The 20,411-nt window shown below is 44.1% G+C and overlaps 1 protein-coding gene across 1 annotated transcript in view; it reads right to left on the bottom strand.

Moving 5' to 3' along the window:
- The window catches only part of PDZD2 (PDZ domain containing 2), a 203,100-nt gene that overhangs the window by 35,904 nt on the left and 146,785 nt on the right, over positions 1 to 20,411 (bottom strand). The window contains exons 5-10 of the mRNA XM_074812704.1: positions 19,716 to 19,858; positions 18,960 to 19,092; positions 16,686 to 16,853; positions 3,766 to 3,877; positions 1,596 to 1,744; positions 847 to 966 (exon numbers count right to left, since the gene is read on the bottom strand). Of these exons, the coding sequence (XP_074668805.1) occupies positions 847 to 966; positions 1,596 to 1,744; positions 3,766 to 3,877; positions 16,686 to 16,853; positions 18,960 to 19,092; positions 19,716 to 19,858 (825 nt within the window). The remainder of the gene's footprint in view (positions 1 to 846; positions 967 to 1,595; positions 1,745 to 3,765; positions 3,878 to 16,685; positions 16,854 to 18,959; positions 19,093 to 19,715; positions 19,859 to 20,411) is intronic.

Here is a 20,411-nt window from a genome sequence, read left to right as displayed (position 1 = left end):
GCTTGGAAATGTCATGAAATACCTTAAGCTCCCAAAAGAAGGAGAATTATATAGCAACTGTGAGTCAATCCACCCAGAAAAATCACTATTTCTAACTCTGCTAAACTTAAAGCATAACAAGGAATTTGTTTTGTATTCGAGCTTGAAAGTCAAAACAAGTCTTTTTAGTCCAAAACATATACATCTGATGAATTTCAAGAGTCTTTCAGAAAAAGACATGCATATTTTCAGCATATTTAAATGACAGCTCCAATACTAGTGTGGATTAGGGAAAACAATATACACCTAGGTTAATGCTTGTCTATTTTCCCTCAGCATTCAGCCAGTTGTATCTAGTGAATATGCAAACAGATTACTGGGGGGAGAAAAGAGGACTCTTTGACCCAGAGAACTCAGTGCTCTCAGATAAGCAATCAACCAGGAACCTATCTTTGGGTTTAATGCTTAATTTGCAGTGATTTTTTTTAATGTATACAGATTCCACAGAAATAAAATATGCTTGTCCATAAATACACATGCAAACAGGTACTCTTCTGTAGCTGCACCAACTTTGCATAAGCATACATATTTAGGGATCCATTATTAATATTTGATATCTCAGTAATGACCAGATGTACCAAATCAGAATGAAAGCCATCCCACATCAAGTGCATGACACGAACACTGCTTCCCCTGTATTTTGCAGGTGTAACTTTGGCATTCACATTTGAAAACGGGATTTATCATTACTGTTATTATTATTATTGGGTACTTTGAGAGCTGCTGGAAGCCTTGGGTATGGGAGACACCTCTTAAATGCCAGGTCTTACTACATGTGAGAAACCAGCCACATGCAGAAATCCTCACCTTGCCTTGCCCTTTCATCAGGACAATGTTGGAAATGATGGACGGCTGGGTCAGTCTCCATGGAGATTCCACTTGGGCAGCACTGAATGAACGTGTGGATTTCTTCACGATATGGTAGTCCTAGCAAATATCAGCAAACAAGGGAAGTTGCTCTGATTGCTTGGCACAGGCACTGGGATGTCATACCAAGAAAACTGTGTGTGTCAGGGAAGAGGGGGGGGTGGTATCTTGCAGATATATTCAGAAAAATGTTCAAGGGATGAAATCCTAGCTCATTACAGTTAAAGTGAATCTTGCCACAGTAATTTTCCCGCATTTCACACAGTAGGATCATTTTGTAATGTACCAGCCACAATTTAAATTAAAAAGATTAAGGGTAGCCTCATGATATACTGAAATCCTTATCTGCTAAAAAAAAAAAAAAAAAAAAGGAAAAAAAAGCCTACATCACCAAATCATTAAAATAAAGAGAAGCAGGATTTTTTTGTTTAAGTTCTCATATCTCCAGAACTTCAACTCGTAAAATCAGCCTTTGGACCTTCTTGCCACAGCAAGAAGTAGCCCCCTTCACCATCCTCAGAGTGAAGAAGTTCTCCGTAGGTGGTCAACGCATCCCATTTTGGCGTCCAGGACTGGTTTCAGTCCTGTGATGTACCTGCATGGCCTTGCTTTACTACCCTCACTTCTATGAGCTCCAGACAGATCGAGCACAACAAGGTGCTCAGAGCCAGCCCTGCCTTTCCACCCACCTGCCTGGCTCCTGCTGACTCCAGCTGCTGGGGCAGAGAGTGCTTTCTTCCACCCCGGGAATATTTCACTGCTATTTCGTAATTCGATTCACCGTTTTCCACTGTCAGCTCATCGTCTTCTCCCACAGACTCCAAGCGGGATCCGGCACCTAGGGAAAAACCACAGAAACACATCCCGCAAATATCTCAGAGCTGCTTTATCCTCTTGCCAGCATGCCATAATCACCTCCTGCAAATCCCAGTTTAAACAGTGCCTTAAAACAACACTATGGAGTTCCCAAATGGGCAGTTAGAAGCTAGTTTTGATCATCCTCAACTAAAAACTTCTCCTGCTGTCACAGGTTTTCTATGATCTTTCAGTGATGCTAACTCCTCAGTGCTGTCGCTCACGGTAGTAAGGAAAAGCAGAAGATAATTGAGCCAGTAGCTCAGGGACAGAAAAGAAATTCAGCTGCTCTCACCCAATGGCACTTGCCAGTACACTAAGCTCTCAAGCTTCATTTATTTAAAATTAAAAGACCCGACACTGTAGCAGTATTCACTTCTGGAGGTGTCATGTCACTTTGAGGGAAATTTTTCTGGAATGGAAAAAGGAAAAATGTGCCAAATACATGCTATTTTCTTTCCTTCTGGCAATGATCCTAGATGCCTTAAAGAGGAGAAGAGTGCAGAGTTCACATCAGAAACAGAATTATTTGTCTTGAAGGACATCCTGAAATTAGCTGCAGAGTACCCCACTCCTTGCACCAGGGCTCCTCCCATCCGCATTTTCTCTGAGGTCCCCACAGGACCCCCAGCCACAGCAGTTCCTGCACATTTATCCTTGACATTTCTCTGCCACACAGGGAAGGGCCATTAGCCCCTATTTTAGAGATGAAAACTCAAGACACAGACAGGCCAAATTCATGCAAGCTGGATTTCATGATGTGGTTTCAAGATTACTTTAAAGCAACGTTAAGCTCAAGCTGCCACAGAAAGGGGCAGCTCTGCTTTCCCTTCATTTTTACTGCCCTGTCCTTGCTCTGGGGATGGGGCTCACAACCCATGGGCTGAGGTAGACCCACTGCAGATTTGCCCAGGAAGCCCCAAACCCATTTTTCTGGCACCTGCTGCTCACCCACAGGCTGTGCAAGCATTGCTGCCAGTGCCAGGGAGGGATGAAGCACAGAGCTGGGGCAGCTGCTAGTTTTCACTCTGCATTAAAGCAATTCTGATGCTGCATCCACAGGCAGAATTTGTAGCTACTGCCCAGAGTGCAATTTAAACCTGCTCCTTGCTTTGGGATGTGAAATTACCTCTGGTTTTAAAGCCCACATTCCCCAGGCACACAGGGCACTGCTGTTCAGCACACAGCCAGGACAGCTATCTTGGCAGGACCCGGCATCCTGGCACTTCTTTTGCTTCCAAACCCTTCTGGCACTTACAACTAACCCTCTTCCTCTCTTCTTCTAGAGAAGCAGTTATATTCCTGTGTTTTCTGCCCATCCCTGAATGCAGCTTCTCTTCCCATGCTGCAGCCCAGGCTTGGGACCAGGCTGGGCGATGCTCCAGGCTCACCCACAGCCCAGAGGCATCAGCACCCATGGGAACTGAGGCTGGATCCCCAGTGAGCCACCAACACACAGCTGTGGGGGCTACAGGCAAAGGAACTCCCCAGAGGAGGCTAAAAATATCTCAGTAATGGAAATTAAGGTGAACACATGAGGGAGGGAGCCTCAGAAAGTATTAGGGATGAGATTGTGATCGAGCTTTGCACACAGGTTACTGCTAAGCCTTGGGAACAAAGCAATAGAAAATTTGGGGAGTATTCACTATAATGGGTATTCTGGTAATGCCATGTTGAAACATGTTTCCCACCTCAGTATCAGAGAACACTGAAATACATATAGAATGTAAATGTTTAAAAAAGAGAGAGAGAGAGAAAGAGAGAGAGAAGAGAAGGGGGGGGCGGGGAAAGAAAGAAGCTTCCAAAATTTTGTTTTATCTTTCTGTCTATACAATAGTTCAAATCGGGAGGCTGAATGCAAACATCTTACAGCTGGGATTTTCCTTCCAAATTAAACTAATACTATCTCCAAAGGAAAGAAATCCTATCCCACTCTGAGAGAGCTAAAATAAACACACAACATAAAAATTCTACTATTGCTATCTTTTATAAACCCAGCTTTACCTTGGGATCGACTTCTGTATTTCAGTATGCCACTTCCCAGAGTTGGACTCTGGTTGTTTCCTTTGGACACTTCTGCACAGGCTGGATCTTGAGACTTCTCAGTTTCCATCACCTCAAAAAAATTAAAAAAAAAAAAAATTATCTACTTATAAACCAGAGAAATTGATGGAATTCCTCTCATTTTTACTAATGGACAAAAAATTCCACTGCACATCATCTCTTTTTCCAAAACATGTAACTGTATTAAGCCAGTACACATTTCTGTAAGTAATTTTCAGCAATGCCTTTGGACATTATTGCAAATCTTACTGAGGGGTACAGGTACAGCTCAGTAGGGCCAGGGATCCTCTGCAGGGTACCACAGTAATGTTCCCAGAGCACCTCCAGCATCCACAGCACCTCATTCAAGTGCTTCAGCCCAGATTTTATCAGAATTCAATGTAGATTTGTTGCAGTTTGTTCAGCTCAGGAAGCTTCCAGAGACATCACATCTTTACAGAGAAAACCACTTTTTTAAAAGTGTTATTTTATTGTTAGTGCGCGAAGCTGAAAAACAATGCATCATGAATGACAAGTTAATTTAACAGAAAGTTATGAAGATTATACAGCTAAGCACTTAGAAGCCTGGAAATGCTCAGCTTAAATTTACACATGGAACTGCAACCCCGCCAGCTCGAGTAAATGCGCTGAGACAGGAGGAGTCTGTTTACCCGCTGTGTTTGCCTAGATAGAGGTGACAATAAAGGTGACAATGTACAGCAGCATGGCCACATGTGCCCTGTGTCTTGCTCCCACATGGTCAGGGATGAGCAGAGCTGCCCATGTGCAAAACCCAGAAAGACCCTCCCCAACCCATGTGCTGAGGAAGACCCTGGTGACCTCCTTCTTCACTCACTGCTTCCTTTACCCAGCTACAGCAGTCACATTTTCCTAGATGTGCCACTACACAGCGATCCTTGACACGGTCCCCATGCACACACTAATTCTTCTACATTTTCACCCCATCACCCACCACACATCCTCTGCACAATTATTCAGACAGCTCATGGCAAGGACAACAAAATTTCCAATACAACCCCTTACTGATTGCATCATACTTTTAATGTACTATATGAACTGCTGTAAGTCAGTTAAAAAAAAAAATCCCATCCAAATGACCAAACACTCCTACTGTTAAAACAATTTCTACTTCCACTATTCAAGATTAAAATTGGCAATCTTCCTCAGAACCTGCCTCCCATCCCCCAGTCCCTCTTATCCCCAAACCAAGAAAGCCAAGGTTTATCTTTTGCACAGAGCTTAGACTTCATTATTTCAGTTCAAAGGGTAAAAATTTCAGGAAAACCTAAAACTGGCAGATAACAGGAAGCTGGAATGGAAACTGCTTTTTATTCCTCCCCCTTCAACATGAATAGCTACAGATAGTTTACACATAGTTTGCACATCCTAGCTAGTCCTTGTTGATTTTTCAAGACATTGCAGTAACTACTTCAGAGTCCGCTTCTAGTACCAAATGCCTTGCAGCTCACAGCTCCATGTAATCAGGTTCGTCTGAAGAAAAAATAACTACATCAGTCTGAAAAAAACCAGTGATTATTATTTAGCCATCCTAATGAGAGACTCATTCCAGAAAAGATGTAAGAATCTAAAGGATGTAAGGATCTAAAGATGTAAGGATCTAAAGATGTAAGGATCTAAAGATGTAAGGATCTAAAATCCCACCACCCAAGAGACCCAAACCATCAGTGATCAGTACGATGTCAAAGTATCACAAACTGTCCCTACAAGAGACAGGGATAACCAGAAGACAGCAGAAGTGTTTGGAAGTGAGCCGGGACTTCATGGATCACACAAAGTTACACTGGAATTTACCATACAAGCAAAAATACACTTTATTAAATGAGAATGCCTCCCTTGTAGAAAGATAGAAATTATTTGTACTAACACACAAAACTCACATAGCTAGTGGTTCTAAAGGTGTGCAATATAATCAGTACTCGGAGGCAGTATTAATGCTGTGGTGGAGAAATATTTGAAGTGTAGGGATGAAATAAAACAAGAGGGATGCCTCGCCAAAGCAGCCAGTTTTGTTGGCATGCTGTTTAACTACCCTAACAGGCAGGGATGGGTCCAACATGACTTTTCTGGAGCTGAACACAACCCAGTTTGGGTCCGGAGCTGTAGAGCTGTTTCGTTTCTGCAGCATGCATGGACACGGGCAGTTGATGAGACACCTGATGAGACCACACAACTCCCAGTCCAAAGCTGGACTGCTTTCTCCAGCTCAGAGCGCAGGGGAAAAAATGAGTTAGTTTGCAGCAGTATACAGAGAGATGCTGAAATCATCACTGCCACAGCCAATTTACACTCTGAGCCTGGCCTCAAGGGTGACCCATTTCGTACATCTTCTGTTTCTGCTACACAGGGTTTGAGTTTGGTTTGGAGGGTTTTTTGCTTTTATTTATTGTTGACTGCAACAGAATCGAAGTACAGATGCGTTCTGCAATTACATACATTTCCATCTAGTGGGGTGAGAGGAAAAACAGGAGACAATTGCCACTTGCATTAAAACTGTGCACCCCATTCCTCCACCTTATCTCTGTGCAATCCTGGAAGCTGTGAACCTACAGAGAGCACCCCCCAAACCCCACGTATGATCCGCAGAAGGGCATGTGTGTGCAAACACCACTACTAGGGAATGCCTCAAGGCATTCTCAGTGGCTTCCTGAAATTACATTTTATCCAACTTGGCTTCAGACTACAATTAAAAGTAAAACCATCTAAATTACCTATGTCTGTGTTTATTTCTTATTTTAGCAAAAATACTTTTCTGACAGTAATTATAAACATCTAGGGGAAGACACTCCAGCATTAACAATGAGGTAGGTATTCTTTAAGTTGTTGAGCTTGTCTAATAAACCACCAAGAGTTTATCCTGTTCAGAAAAAAACTTAGAAATCCAATCCACAAAGCTTGCAAGAACTCCCCAAAGTCTTGCGTCTGTAATCTTTGGCTCTCTCGTAACATAGGCAAGAAGAAAAACCCAGCTCCACCTTATCCTTCTGGCCACACGTGAACGTATCACTTTACTGTCTCGAGGCGGCTGCCTGGATTTAACCATGCCATTTTAATTTTCCTCACTTTCAAGGAAATGGAGCTTATTATTTCAGTTCTGTAAGCCTTTTATTAAACTAAACCAATAAATCCTGCCCAATGCCGTCCCAGCATTAAGGACAAGGGGAGCTTTAACACGCACAGTAGTTTGAAGGGAGATCTAAAAATAGAGCCCATTTTGCCAGTTCATTAAGTAGCTCTGGGATCAAGTGATGGTGACATCTCAATTGATTTCAAAGGAAATGGCACTATCACGGACACGCGGTCCTGGCACCACACCAGAACGAACAACTGCCCCCAGAGTCCTCGCTCGGGCAAAGCTCCAGCGTGACCAGGCCCTTAATTAGGCGAGATGAGGAGCACAATTATGAGAGTCTGCATTGTTTAACCGCAAACAGCTTGGCAATCGTCGCCAATCTACAAAAACAAGGCGGCACACAGGGGATGATACAATTTAATAAGCAAACTGCTTTACTGCTGCAGTTGCAGAGCTCCTAAACTGCTGTCTTTCCCATCAGCGAGCCCATCTGACTCCCCATGGCACAGCCTGTTGGCTTTCTCTGCTGAGGAGTGCTAGCAACGTATAGACAAGTTTAATGTGATAGTTTGGGAGCGAAACAGTGAGAATTAGACTGAGCTGTCTGCAGCATGTCAAATTCAGCCCTACCTGCACTGGCAAAGCAAGTCCACCAGCAAGTCCACTGCCCTTCTTTAAAACAGCTATGTGAAAGAGGAATGGCCATGCCTCTGCACAAGCTCCAAGGGATAATTCCTCATCTTCTTCAGTCCTGACACAGCCAGGACAGTTTTTCCTTAAGAAGCACTACCCCAAACATATCTAATCATGAAACACCCCAACACTGCTGTCTGTTGGGCAGCTGGCAGGATGAATCCAATGAGGCTTCCAAGAGGAGCCAGCACCAGACCCTTCAGAGAAAGGTATAAAATGCGTGATGCAAACCTGGTTTCGCTGAATCCCTGCACAAAGTCTTTCCTCCTAGTCCCTCGGAACTGGCTGATGCCTTAAAGGCTTTAACCTTTCCAAAAGTTTTGGAGATTTTCTTCCAAGATCTATTATAATTCTAGTTGTCCCAGTTATTTGTGCCATTATTTATTGCTTTATGGGACACAGCATGCTTTAAGCCTTAAATATATCTGGTAGGCAGGGAACTCCACAGGCCCCTTTACCTTTCACAGAAACTAAAATACCTTCACTTTTAAATTAGCTCTTTTTCAATTTAATTGAATCCATCTCCCAGATAAATTACAAACTGCAGAACTATAATTTACTGGAATTAACACTGCAAATGATGTGGAGGACATGGATTTTCTAACTTTGGCCAGCACTGAGTTTTCCATGGCTTACTGCTCTGTTTTAGGGCATGCACAAAGCTGTCCAGATGCTGGAAAGAACTGGATGATCCAGGACGCACCATGTCAGAGGCTGCAGCACCCAGGGGCACCTTTCCGAAACACAGCACCTCCCAATGCCCAGGGAGCTCCCTCAACTGAACCACGGGTCTTACAACAAGTCCAGATTAAACCCAGATTTAATAATTTTTGGTGCAAGCTACAGGACTCCCCTCTTTCAAACAGCATTGCATTGCTGCTGCCCTCTGTCATGGCACAAACTTAGAGATCCAAATGGAGACAGGGATGGAGGAAAAGAGAAGGAAAGCACTAATTCAGTGCCTTAACTGGCATCTTAGAAACACCTGGTGTCCCGGTTTCTCCCCCAGTGCAAAGCTGCCGGGTCAGGCAGTAGCTCTGCACATTGGTTAGGGCGGGCTTCACCAGCGAGACTCCAGAAGGGCTTTGATCTGGGTTGTATTTAGCACCACTGTGAAAAAAAGCACTGTCCACCTTCCCCAGCAGATTGGCTGGGAATTACCAATGCTGGTATTACCAGGTGGAGTCTGTGCTTCCTCCTGCCTGGGCAAAAGGGAAGGGAACTTGAGGCCTCTATTACCTAATTATAAAGAAAGTGTTAGAAAACTCCAGGTTCAAGCGCAGCAGGAGACCAGGAAATCTGATAAACACTCAAGAACTGGAGCTGCCCTATCTTCTGAATAGGCGGAAATGCCAAATAAACAAAACAAAAGCCTTTAAAGTGATCTCCAAGAATGCCTAGTCTACCATTCTACCAAATGCCTGCTTTCAAAAGCCACCCTAAGCCTTCACTGTAATGCAGTAGTTGCCAGAAAGGGCATTACTGTCAGCTTCAGGCAGTACAAAACCCCAGTGGTTTATTTTATTGCTCTTTACCAAGTCTATTGAGTAGTCCCACGCAAACCTGTACATGAAACATAACCTGGCACTCACCAGCACGAAGCCAGCAGCAGTATCTGCCCATGAACCCTCAAACAGACTGGAAATGCACTATGGCAGAGCTGAGTTGCTCTCATCTTCCAGAATGCTCTATGTATTTTGTATAAGACACTTCAAAATGTATTTGGTACCAGGAGCCCCAATGTGCTGACCATGGCCCAAAGGATGCTGGCAGATTCTCAGTGTAGCAGGATCCCAGCTCTGCTGGCTCCAAAGACTCACTGGTGCAATGTTATATTTATGGTCAGGGCTGTAGTTAAGCAAAGCAGATTTCATTTTCAGGTTCCCAGACAGTCGCTTAAATTAATAATAATGTTTTGAAGAGACAAAACTTTAAAAATATCCTTTTAAATAGGAAGAAATGCAGGAAATGGCTAATACAGCTAAGTTCTCCAAGAAACAGATATCACAGACAACACATCCCTTGGAAATAGTAAGACTCCCAGCTAAACAGTTCCCAATCTTTTTTGGACAAGATTACTCTTCTTCTGTAATATATTATGATTTTCACTAGAAACAGCTTCTAAGCTAAAGGCAATCAAATGCATACATTTCTGAAATGGTGCACAAACAGATCACTGCTGTTTTCTTTCTTACGCTTTATTCTTTTTTTCCCCCCAAACATCAAATGCATGACACGTTTGCATGCAGTTTAGTCGTTGCCCACGAGATGTCTCCATGTGCTGCAGAGAGGTCCCAGAAGACTGGACCAGGTAAACAGAGGAGACAAACATGGAACTCGAGTTGTGTGAAAGCTGCTCCAGTTCCTCCATTTTCCTTAACAAACGCACCATTCATGGCTTAGCACAAATCCAGAGCCTATGCGTCATGACAAAGAAAAAATTGCTTCTGCTTTTTTTTTTTTTAAATGACAACCTTTTTACTCAAGATGAGGGACAAAGCAAGCAATAAACAGTCCTCAAAATAAACAACTCTAAGAGTGAAGCAAGACCTTCCTAATACCCATGTCAACCCACAGCTGCAGAGAGCATTCCCGTGACACAGCTGGTGGAGAGCTTTGGATTTCAGCTTCAAAACCATGTTTTATATCATCCTAAGTACAGGAGAGGATATTGAATATGTAAGCATTAAGTGTCTTTCATACCTGAAACAAGGATCTGAAGCCTCATACATTACATAGGACGCATTTATTCAAGCACAGCACATCTCAGATGAGTTTTAACTGAGCCCAACCAAGACGACCCGTGTACACACATAAGAATTTGCAGATAAACACACTGCAGATGTGATGATACGACATTCATGCTAACTCTCAAATCCTACAGCCTTTATCATCCTTCTGTTAATGTATGTGAACTGCACGGCTGTGACAGCATCTCTCTTGTTCCAGTGCCATGAGGGGGTTATTTTTAGCTTGTTAAAGGCAGTTCATCTCCTTCAAAACTGGGCAGTTATCCAAACAGCCAAAGGAGAGACAGGCTGTACTGTATCTGTTGCTTTATAGGAAAAACCCTCATTCACAAAAACAAAGACCGTGTAGAACCTGTACTGTAGATAAACTTGTGTTTCTATTACTCTGCTGACTTGGCTTTCAAACATATCACACGGGAAGAGCAAAAATTGTAACTCTGGACATTGTCTACACTGATATTTATGGACAAGTCAAAAAGGTTATCCTCCACCAGCCCAAGCAACAGAAGACATTTCACAATTTGTAGGCTGCACCTTATCTACAAGGAACCCTTCAGAGTACTGACCTCTGGATGAAACAGTTTTCTCTGGGCTTGCCTTTAACACAGAGGCTGTAGAAAGAGCCCAGAAGAGCTGGGAGCCAGGCACAGGCAGGGATGCAACTGCTGCTGAGGAACTCCCTCCTGATCTGAAGAACACATTCATGTTAATGCCTCCTTGACAGATGAATTTTATAATGTGTGAAAAACAGTAATTCAATGACACTGCCCCCCTGAGGGCCCTTCACCACTCTTCCTCCTCCCCAAACTCATGCGATGTGTGCCTACACCTTCCCCAAGCCCTTGTCAGCATCGCGCCACCATCATCAGTCCATCACTTAACGTCCCCCCCAGCAATAAGGTGAATTGCAATTGCTTATTTTAATGTGATACAGCTTCTGGAAACAACACAAGAAGAACAGCCACACTGGGCAAACAAGATTTGGTCCCCAAATATTTTCTCATTTTCTCTTGCCCAAATTCCTAACTACGTTTACTCTAAAAACTTGCATTTGGAGTTGCTGTAGGACCCAGTGTGTCTGCTCAGCTACGACATGAGTGAAGGGCACTGCACAGGCACAGATCCATGGATACGCTGGGCAAGACTGTATCTCAAAAAGGTAGCGCTGGCAGACTTTCAACAAATGTGACATTTACAGCTGAGTGTCAGCTCCACGCCATGCTCAGGTGTGGCTGGACCCTGCCCTCACCTTCCCCTTCCAAGGGTGATCTGGCACGAGGCAGGATCTGCAAACACTGCTAGCCCTCACCATGAAGAGGAATGGAGTTATTAAAGCCTTCTCTAGGGCTGGCCATGTCTGAGCCTCACACCAGGCTCTTTACCTTCTCCCCCCGCCCCTGTCAAGTAAAGCATTTAATTGCAAAGCAGATTTCTGCCAGCAAAAGCTCTTTCTTGCCTTTTTCCAGCCATGCAGTGCTGTTTGAGGAGTGAGTGGTGTTTCAGCAACCTCTTCTGAGAATGCAGTGCCCTAATGGGAACGAACACTCAAGTCCTCCAAGTAATGAGGGTCCCTCCCTGTGCTCTGCACACATTTAATTGTTGTTGAATTATGCTTCCTGTTCCTTCTCAATGTTAATGTTTTCTCCGAAATTCTCTCCCAGTGTTTCCAGAAGAACTTTTGACCCCAAAAGTGTTTTTAAACTTATGGCATTGTTATCCTCTTCCTTATTATGCTTCTCTGGCTACAGGTAATTACGTATGGATTCCCTGGAAGACAGAAAGGCTTACGACAGAAAATAACTAAGCAGTCCTATGGCTCAGATAAAAATGTGAAGGGAGGGGGGTAAACAAATGCATTTCTTCAAATTCACAAAACAGGTTTATTCATCCACTTTCAGCTGTATGTCTTGCAAAAAACACAAGCGGGTTTTGGCAGGGATAAGGAAACCCAGCTCACTGCAAGAAACCTTTAACTGGAGACATCCTGTTTCTGTTAACTTGTAGGAGAATCAAGACCTTGCTGGGTCACAGCTGTCTCCGCATGCAATGTGCCCACAGCTCATGTGAAGGTACACATCAAGCACTTCAGGTCAACACAAAATAATTAAATGTGAGCAAAAGCAGCTTGCCACCCCACAGCAGAGGGTCACATAGCTGGGGATGCTGCCAGAGGCTGTGTCTTCAGGGCTTGCCTGCATGGTGAGCTTGGGCATGTGGAGGCAAATAGCCTCCCTTCCCAGTTCCCCTTCAACAGGTAGGGATAATGATGACCTCCTTTCCCAAATAAGAAATTTCTCTTTTGTACAATTCTATTCTGCACAGAATAGACTCAGCTCAAGGTCCTGCCTCCAGCATCACGAGAGGCAGATACCCAGGGGAGAGCACAAGATTAAGTACAGAGGAACAGTCCCCAGCCCTTCCTCCCTGCCTCCAGCAATTATAGATCCAAACCTCCTGAGGCAGACATCCTCTTCTTGTGTTTAGTAACTTTTTGGAATGTCAACCATTAATATGAAGCTGGTCACTGAAATTGAACATTTCAAAAATACTCAGATCATCATATATTGAACAACATAGCACTACCAGAAACAAGGGCAAAAAACTTGAGGCAACTAAGAAGTCTCTGTCTGAGGAACCAAAATGCCCCAAATTCATCAGACACTTTGCAAATTCTTGGCAGACCTGCTTTCTCCTTAGAGTTCATTTCCCAGGCTGCTCCAATACAGTGACAGATTCAATTACAAGCAACAGAAATACTAAAAGTGAACTAGAATTAAAAATAAATCGTAAAAGGCAAATACTATCATATCATCCTATTTCACTTGGACATAAATAATGACATTTTAAAATAGCAATGTCAACTGCACAAGGCAAAATATGGATTTGGCAGGGGGGGTGGGGGGGTGGGTATTTAAAATCCCCAAAGTGCTTCAGGACAATTTAGCATAAGACAACTCTGTGGCCTGGTATTTCATAGCTGAAGTTAAGGAACATTTTGGCCAAACTAGCTCTGAAAGAAATGCACTTTAAGGATATTAATGTAATCCTTTTTCTCCCTGGCAGCACAAGTTTTATTAAAGTTAGAACTTTAAGGGATGTTTCATGTTAAACAGGGCTTTACATAAGGAGACTGTAAAAACAGAGCAGAATCGCAGGGTAAGCCAGGTTGGAAGGGACCTTTGGGGGTCCCTAGTTCAGTCCCCATCTCAAAGCAGAGACAACTCAGATCAGATTCCTGAGGGCCTGGTCCATCAGAGTTCTAAATAACTATAAGGATGAAGATCTGGATATACACCTTAATTACAAATGGTTATTTTTTCTGCCTGGTTCAGCCTTTAAGCAATCAGGTGTTAAGACATTAACAGCAAGTCCGTCAGGTCTATAAATTATGGTTCTGAATACACAGCACTGAACTATATTCACAGTGAAGTTAATGAAAGAGGACCTCAGACAACCCTAATTGCTCCTGCAAGTTTTGTAGTATCTTTTACACTTGCTCAAGAATTAGATATTCACTGTGCTGGTCAGAAAAGGGACAGTGAAGCCTCAGCTGATGATAAATCACTCTGAATTACTTGTTACCTAACCACCCAGCACCTAACAGCATCCCTTTAAGTCTCTACAGAGCCCTGCACAGTAAACAAGAAAATTCATTAACCTCTTGTCAGAGGTGAGGAACTGGTGGTGAGAAAGGCATCTCCTGGCCAGAGCCGGGTTGAGAATCAGTTTCAAATCTCACGCTGATACTTAAACTGAGACCACAGTCTCAGTTACCTGGTCCAGAACTTGAGTACCACCCACCTGGAAGTCTAAATTATATTTGCACTGATTAAAACCGGTCCAGGTTAGTTCCTGCTTTAGCCATCAGTCACACTGTCATCCCTTATCTACAGTATAAATATAATGGAATATATATGAGAAAAAGAGAAGACACATGAGTATCATCAAGAGAGCGGTAGCAGCAAAGAACAGAAATTTCCAAAGCAATTTTGTAATAACCTATATGACTATACATATATATATTAAAGAAATAAAATCACGTGATGTTTCATGTTCATACTGACCTTGAAATCAGCTTCTAAGCTTTGCTATGAAAAATCCCCCCTCATCTTGCCAGGTGGTAAAAAGCCACATGTGAAGTTTATCTTTTCCACACATTTACCTTCCTATGTCCTGCCTTGTGGCATGCAGGATTTGCACAGCCCAGCTCAGCTCAGGCTGCCCGGATCTGATGAGGATGGATCAGTCTTCGGGTAGAGCTGAGGGGTCTACACTGTACGGATTGCCTACGCCGGGCTGCAGAAAGCCCCGTCTGCACTCCGGAGGCTGAGACAGCAATTACAAGGGGAATGCAAGGACATCCTGTGCTTTGGATTAGAAGAGGATGGATTTCATGTGCAGCTCAAGCAAAAAAAAAAGAGGTCCTGAGAGTCATCAATAACTTATTACATCCCTCTGAATTACATCCCCTCCAACAAAAAAAAGTAATAGAAACAAAGAGGAAAAAAAAAAACAAACCTGCTGCTATTCTTCCAACGTGTTTACTGTACTCAGATTTCTGTGATTCCCCCTCCATTCCCCAGCAATGCATTACAAAAGCACAGAGTTATTGCGAGTGCGCCAGACAGGCAGGCAAATCAAACTGGCTCTGAATTAGGCTACTACCACTGTCAGTTGCAGCAGCACTGGGATGGACATTGGAGCAGGCTCCAAACTCAGGCCCATGCTGAAGGGCTCTGGGCAGGCTCACATGGCTGGGTCTTCAAGGTTGGACCAGATGATCCTTGAGGTCCCTTCCAACCTGACATTCTACGATTCTATGACTCACAGTGGTGTGCACCTCAGCTACCTTGAGCTTCCCCTAGCACTACATTAATCTGGAAAGGAAACACCTGATTAAAAAAAGCCATTGCTGAAAACCAGACAGAACCTTGCTGTAAAGTCAGGAGTAAACCAAGCAACAAATAACTCCTACCGTGTGCTGAAAGAGTCACTGGAATGCTGTGTAGCTGCATCCTGAAGCCATGCATAATTAAGTTTTGACAAAACTGATTTTTATGTCTAAGTGTTGCTGAGCCATAACCTCATGAAAAATTACCAGAATTTGAAACATGATATATAGAAGCATTTAAAGTATTTTGATAGCCGAAAGAATGCTTAGGTGCCCACTCAAGTTAGCACACAAACACTACACTGTCATCAGAGTGCTAAGCACCCCTGATTTATTTGTTTTTTCCTTCCTCCCCCCAAAAAGGCACCCTGGCACACAGAAGAGAAGGAGACTGCAGAAATAAGAAAACTTGTCACAGTAAAGATATGTGTGAGAGTGAGGACTGTTATAAGCATAGACTCAAAGAAAGTCAGAGATAACAGTCAGGTATGAAGTGAACACCAGCATCAGCTAGACTACAGCACAAGACCCATCCTGGGGAGTGGTCTTTTGCTCAGAAAAGGGAAGTATAAGAATACAAAATCCAAACAAATCACCAAAGCAGCATCACATCTGAGCCGTCCAAAGGTTCAAGAGATTTATTATAATTGCTGCAGAAAAAAAGGGGGGAAAAAAAGACAAGAAGAGTAAATAAAAAGAAGATAAAAGCTTCAAGTGAATGCACCTGCTTTTCCTTGCTGGAAAACCAGTCTACAAGCTCTTTAGAGTAGCAAACATCATTTTATTCTTTGTCTGTACAATACAACAGAGGCCCAGAACACCGATGAAGTTTCAGAGGGCTGCTACATTACAAATAAATAACAATAATCCACTTAATCTCTGCTTAATGCAGCCCTGAAGGGAATGCAAGTAAGATTATCAACCGGCAGCATTTATTCAGCAGAACTTCAGTTACAGTTCACAGCCAGAAATTCATATCCCTCCCACCAAAAGTGTCAGTTGGCTTCAACAGAGCAAATAAAAACTTGAAGACTTGGATCATAAACTGTTAAAGAAGTTTAGTTACAAAAGGAGGGGAAAGAAGAGCGTGTTACCGCGTGAGTGCTGTGAGAGACTTTGCGTCAGATCCAACAAAAGCAGAAGTGGGTGGATAACAATCCAATGGCTGAGAGAAAAACAAAACCATGATTGCCACATAGCTTGGAGGACATAGCTCCTGCTCCCTGTGCCGCTGCTTTGCTGCAGAGCAGTAGCAGAGATGTCAGATGCTGTGGAGGATGCCATCCCCATTTCAGCTTGTCACCCACATCCCATGCAAAGAAGGGCTGGGTGGGATTGCCCCATCCCGAGGACCTGCTCAGTGTCAGGAGAATGTGACAGATGCAGATGTGCATCAAGGGAGAGAGTAAAAACATCACACCAAAGCCACACTTACAGTGACCAGTTTTTCAGAAGACACATTCACTCCTTTCACATCTTCTTCTTCTGGCTCTTCATTTTCTTTATTGTCAGTGCAAGAGACAGAGTCTGGGACTGAGCAAGTGCTAAGCAAGTCTGGCAAACTGGTAGATGGGTACTTCAGAAAATCCCCTTCAGCAGATTCCTACCCAAGAGACAACAAAATATGTTACATCATGTGCAGAAAACCACCAAAGTCATGGTGAGACTGCTCCGTTTCACCTGCCCAGTGAGAGCTCCCTGGTAATCCTCCCCTTGTTACACACTTTCATGTGCTCAAACTTTAATGGTCCAGTTGTAAAAAGCAGATCTGGTTTTAAAGTGCATATATAGTAAACACAGGCCAATACACATCTAAAACATTTAGATTTCATAAAGGAGAATTTAAAATAAATGCTTCCCCAGCAGTCTGCTCCTCCCCACTTTGGGTTTATTAAATGTCACTGTGAGCAGACTCAAGAGTTTACAGGCCTCATTACTCATTTCATTGCATCCCAAATCACACTCTGTGCTCCTGCTACCTCCCTGCGGATGTTCCCTTCACACATTTACCTATCTGCACACATAATAATACACCAACAACCTCAGGTAGAACAAAATGAAAACTGACCCACTGATCCTCTACCACCTCACTCCTGATGCTTCAAGGATCTGTTTCCAGTTTTTGGCACCTTTTCTGGGACGCAAACATGCGCATCAGCCGAAAGCAGTGGCCAGACAAGACTCTCGTTTTATTGCTTTCAGAACAAATCCTGTGTTCAAGAGCATTCACCAAGGCCAAATTGCAAGGCTGCTTTCCTACACCAACAAATAATGCCCAGAGGGAGCTGCCAGGGAACACTTCACCTATTTACACCTTTTCTGAGACTGCCTGAAACACAGCACAGGCTGGATTCTCCACCACTTGCCTTTCCAAGTCCTCCTCCCACGGACATGAAAACTGTCCAAGTGCACAGAGCACGGGCCAAATTCACAGCCTGATTGATCAGGAACATGAAGTTTTATGCTGTAAGCTTATTCGCAATGATTATTTTGATGCAGTCATCACATGACCAAGCAAATAATTTTAAGGATAAATTTATGCAGTCTACTACCTTGTGTTTTGGCAGAGAGTCCAACTGTCTAAAGGAAATACAAAACGTACCTACTTTGGGTCAAGGTGTGTTGCTTCCAGAATAAACACCAGTGAGGTTAATACCAGGCTGTGAGCCAACAGAAGGTCTTCAATGAACTTCACTGTCTAACTGAAACGTTAGAGAAGTTATAGGCTCTTCACTTTGAATATGGTGGGATAGAGCCTCTTCTTGAAAAACATAAGCATAAAGCATCCCAGGAAGCCATAAAAGCATCCTGACATTAAACCCACAGACACCTGCATCAGGTTGGCTGGGGCAACCTGAAGATGAAGCTAACAAGAATTTTAAAAATACTGACAGAGTGGCCTGCTGACACTTCACGCTCCACCTGGAAATGCAGGTTTACAAACGGTCCCTTTGGCCCAAGATATTCCTGCCACCACCCCAAAGGCTGTGATGCCCCCTCCCTGCAGGCAGGTCCTTCTCTGAGACTCCGGGCACTTTCGGGAGCCTGTTACCTGTCCACCAAATGCCTGCATCAACCCAAGTTGGGGAGCAGCAGGCTGTGGTCTAGGGAGGAGAGCAAACAGGGGCGGGCAGGATTTTCTTAAACAAAGGACAAAATATTGTGTAATATCCTCTCAACCTCTCCTGTGATGAAAGCAGAATGAAGAGGCTGACTGATAAATGAGTTCCACTCTCATTTCCCTGAAATTTCATGCTCCTTTATCTGCAAGAGCTCCACTCCAAGCTATTAGTAAGGACAAAATAAGGAACTCAAGCCAAGAGATCATCATCAAGAGACCTCAGGCACACAGATAGAACAAAAGATGGGAGCTACAGAGGCTACACAGATAGGAAGCAGAAGAGGCTGAGAACAGCCAGCATATATTTTAAGAGAATGGTTTTGGCCAAAACTTAAGTAACATCTGCATGAATAAATGCAGACTAATTTGCACACTGAACGACAGTGATAATACAAGTAAATCATTAAGTTGGTCTATACCCTGCTGATTTGCCACAGATTTATGGCAGCTACTGATGTATTTCCCATAGCTGTGCATTAAATTTAGGGAAGTACATGCGATTCCCTATCAAAAATATGCTCTTTCCAAGAAGCACCTGCACAAACTTGTGGATGTACATTCAGGAGACCACCAAGGAGAGGACTGTACCTTGCTAGCGACCACCAGCTGCACCAGGCCAGCGGCCGAGCGAAGAAGAGCCACGGCATCCTGGTGGGAGAGCCCAACCAGTGACTGCCCGTTGATCATGAGGAGCTCGTCACCCGCTGTCAGCCTGCCGTCCCTGCAGAAACAAGCGGGAACATGGAGCTGCAGGGTAGTCCTTCCCTGGTGCCAGGCTCCGGTGACACGCGGTGGGACATGGAGGCATAGACAAGTGATCTGTCTGACACTAAGCTTGCATCGATTGGTCCAGTGTTATTTCCCAAAAAAGTGGCTCAGAAAGGTGCCCCAGGAAATCATTGTTATAACCAGAGTCATTCCACCATCTTTGCAGGCTGAGACCCCTCAAACCTTCTCCATGCCCCCAGTGAGGCCCATCTCCCACCCATGCTGGCAGTGAGCACCCTGGATTGCATGACTCACACTCACCCACTGCTGACCCCTTGGGAAAGGCCCATCTTCCAAAAAAGGGACTTGGGAAAAAAGCCCCACAAGCCATCAGGCTCCTTGGTTTATGCTCCATCACTAAGCAAGTGTTTGATCTGTCTATAATTTGGACTAAACATGCTGGAAAATGCTTCGTGACCAATCACAAAAACAAGTTTTTAAGCTAAAGTGCCATAATCCTACCCTCACACAACTGGAGGGCAAAATCCCCACACCTGTCTCATGATTCTGGCTAACAGCAATGGCCATGGATGCTCTATCACACCCACTCTCATGAAGGCACTGCCGTTGCCTCACCTGTGTGCAGAGCCACCTTCCTCCACGTGGGTGATGATGATGCTGTGAGGGGATCGCTTCGACCCTCTGCCTCCCGTTATCTGGATTCCCAGCCCATCCGTCCCCTTCAGGATGTGCATCTTCCATATGCGGCAACCTTCTCGCTGAGAGAAAATGTGCAAAGAGTCCTTGAATTTGGATTTGGACACAGAGAGGGCTGGGAGGGTACAGGAGTGAGCTATTTAGCATCTTGCTGCCCATCACCACACATCTGTATAGCTCAAGCCATATGGGTGTTTTTGCTGAGCTTTGCTGTGTTAGCTGTGGTCCAAGCGAAGGAGGCAGAAAGGAGGAGGCAGCACAGAGCAGGGTCAGCACGTAGAGGTTTCCTTACAGGGCTGCTTGAAGCTTTTCTGAGGCACACAGAGGTGCTGCTCTCAATGCCCTGATCCTTCCCGAAGCAACCAGTAGCCTCAAACCCGTTCGCCAAAACTCAAGGATGAGCTGTGCAGGGCTGCAGAGGAGCAAGACATTGTTCAAGGGGGACCTTGAACACCGGGTAGCACAGCTACTATTGCAGCAGGGACCAGACTGGCATCACACAGCAGCGTTTCCCTCTCCAGAGGGGTTTGCAGGATTTGAGACATAGGAAAGAAAACACCAGCTTCAAATTATCAGCTGTCAATCAAATATTTCTGATTGGACAGCTGTTGTACA

The sequence above is a fragment of the Strix aluco genome, chromosome Z (genome assembly GCF_031877795.1).
Source record: "Strix aluco isolate bStrAlu1 chromosome Z, bStrAlu1.hap1, whole genome shotgun sequence".
Lineage (NCBI taxonomy): Eukaryota > Metazoa > Chordata > Aves > Strigiformes > Strigidae > Strix > Strix aluco.
Note: the sequence above shows the minus strand (reverse complement) of the source record. Positions and strands in the feature narration are given on the sequence as shown.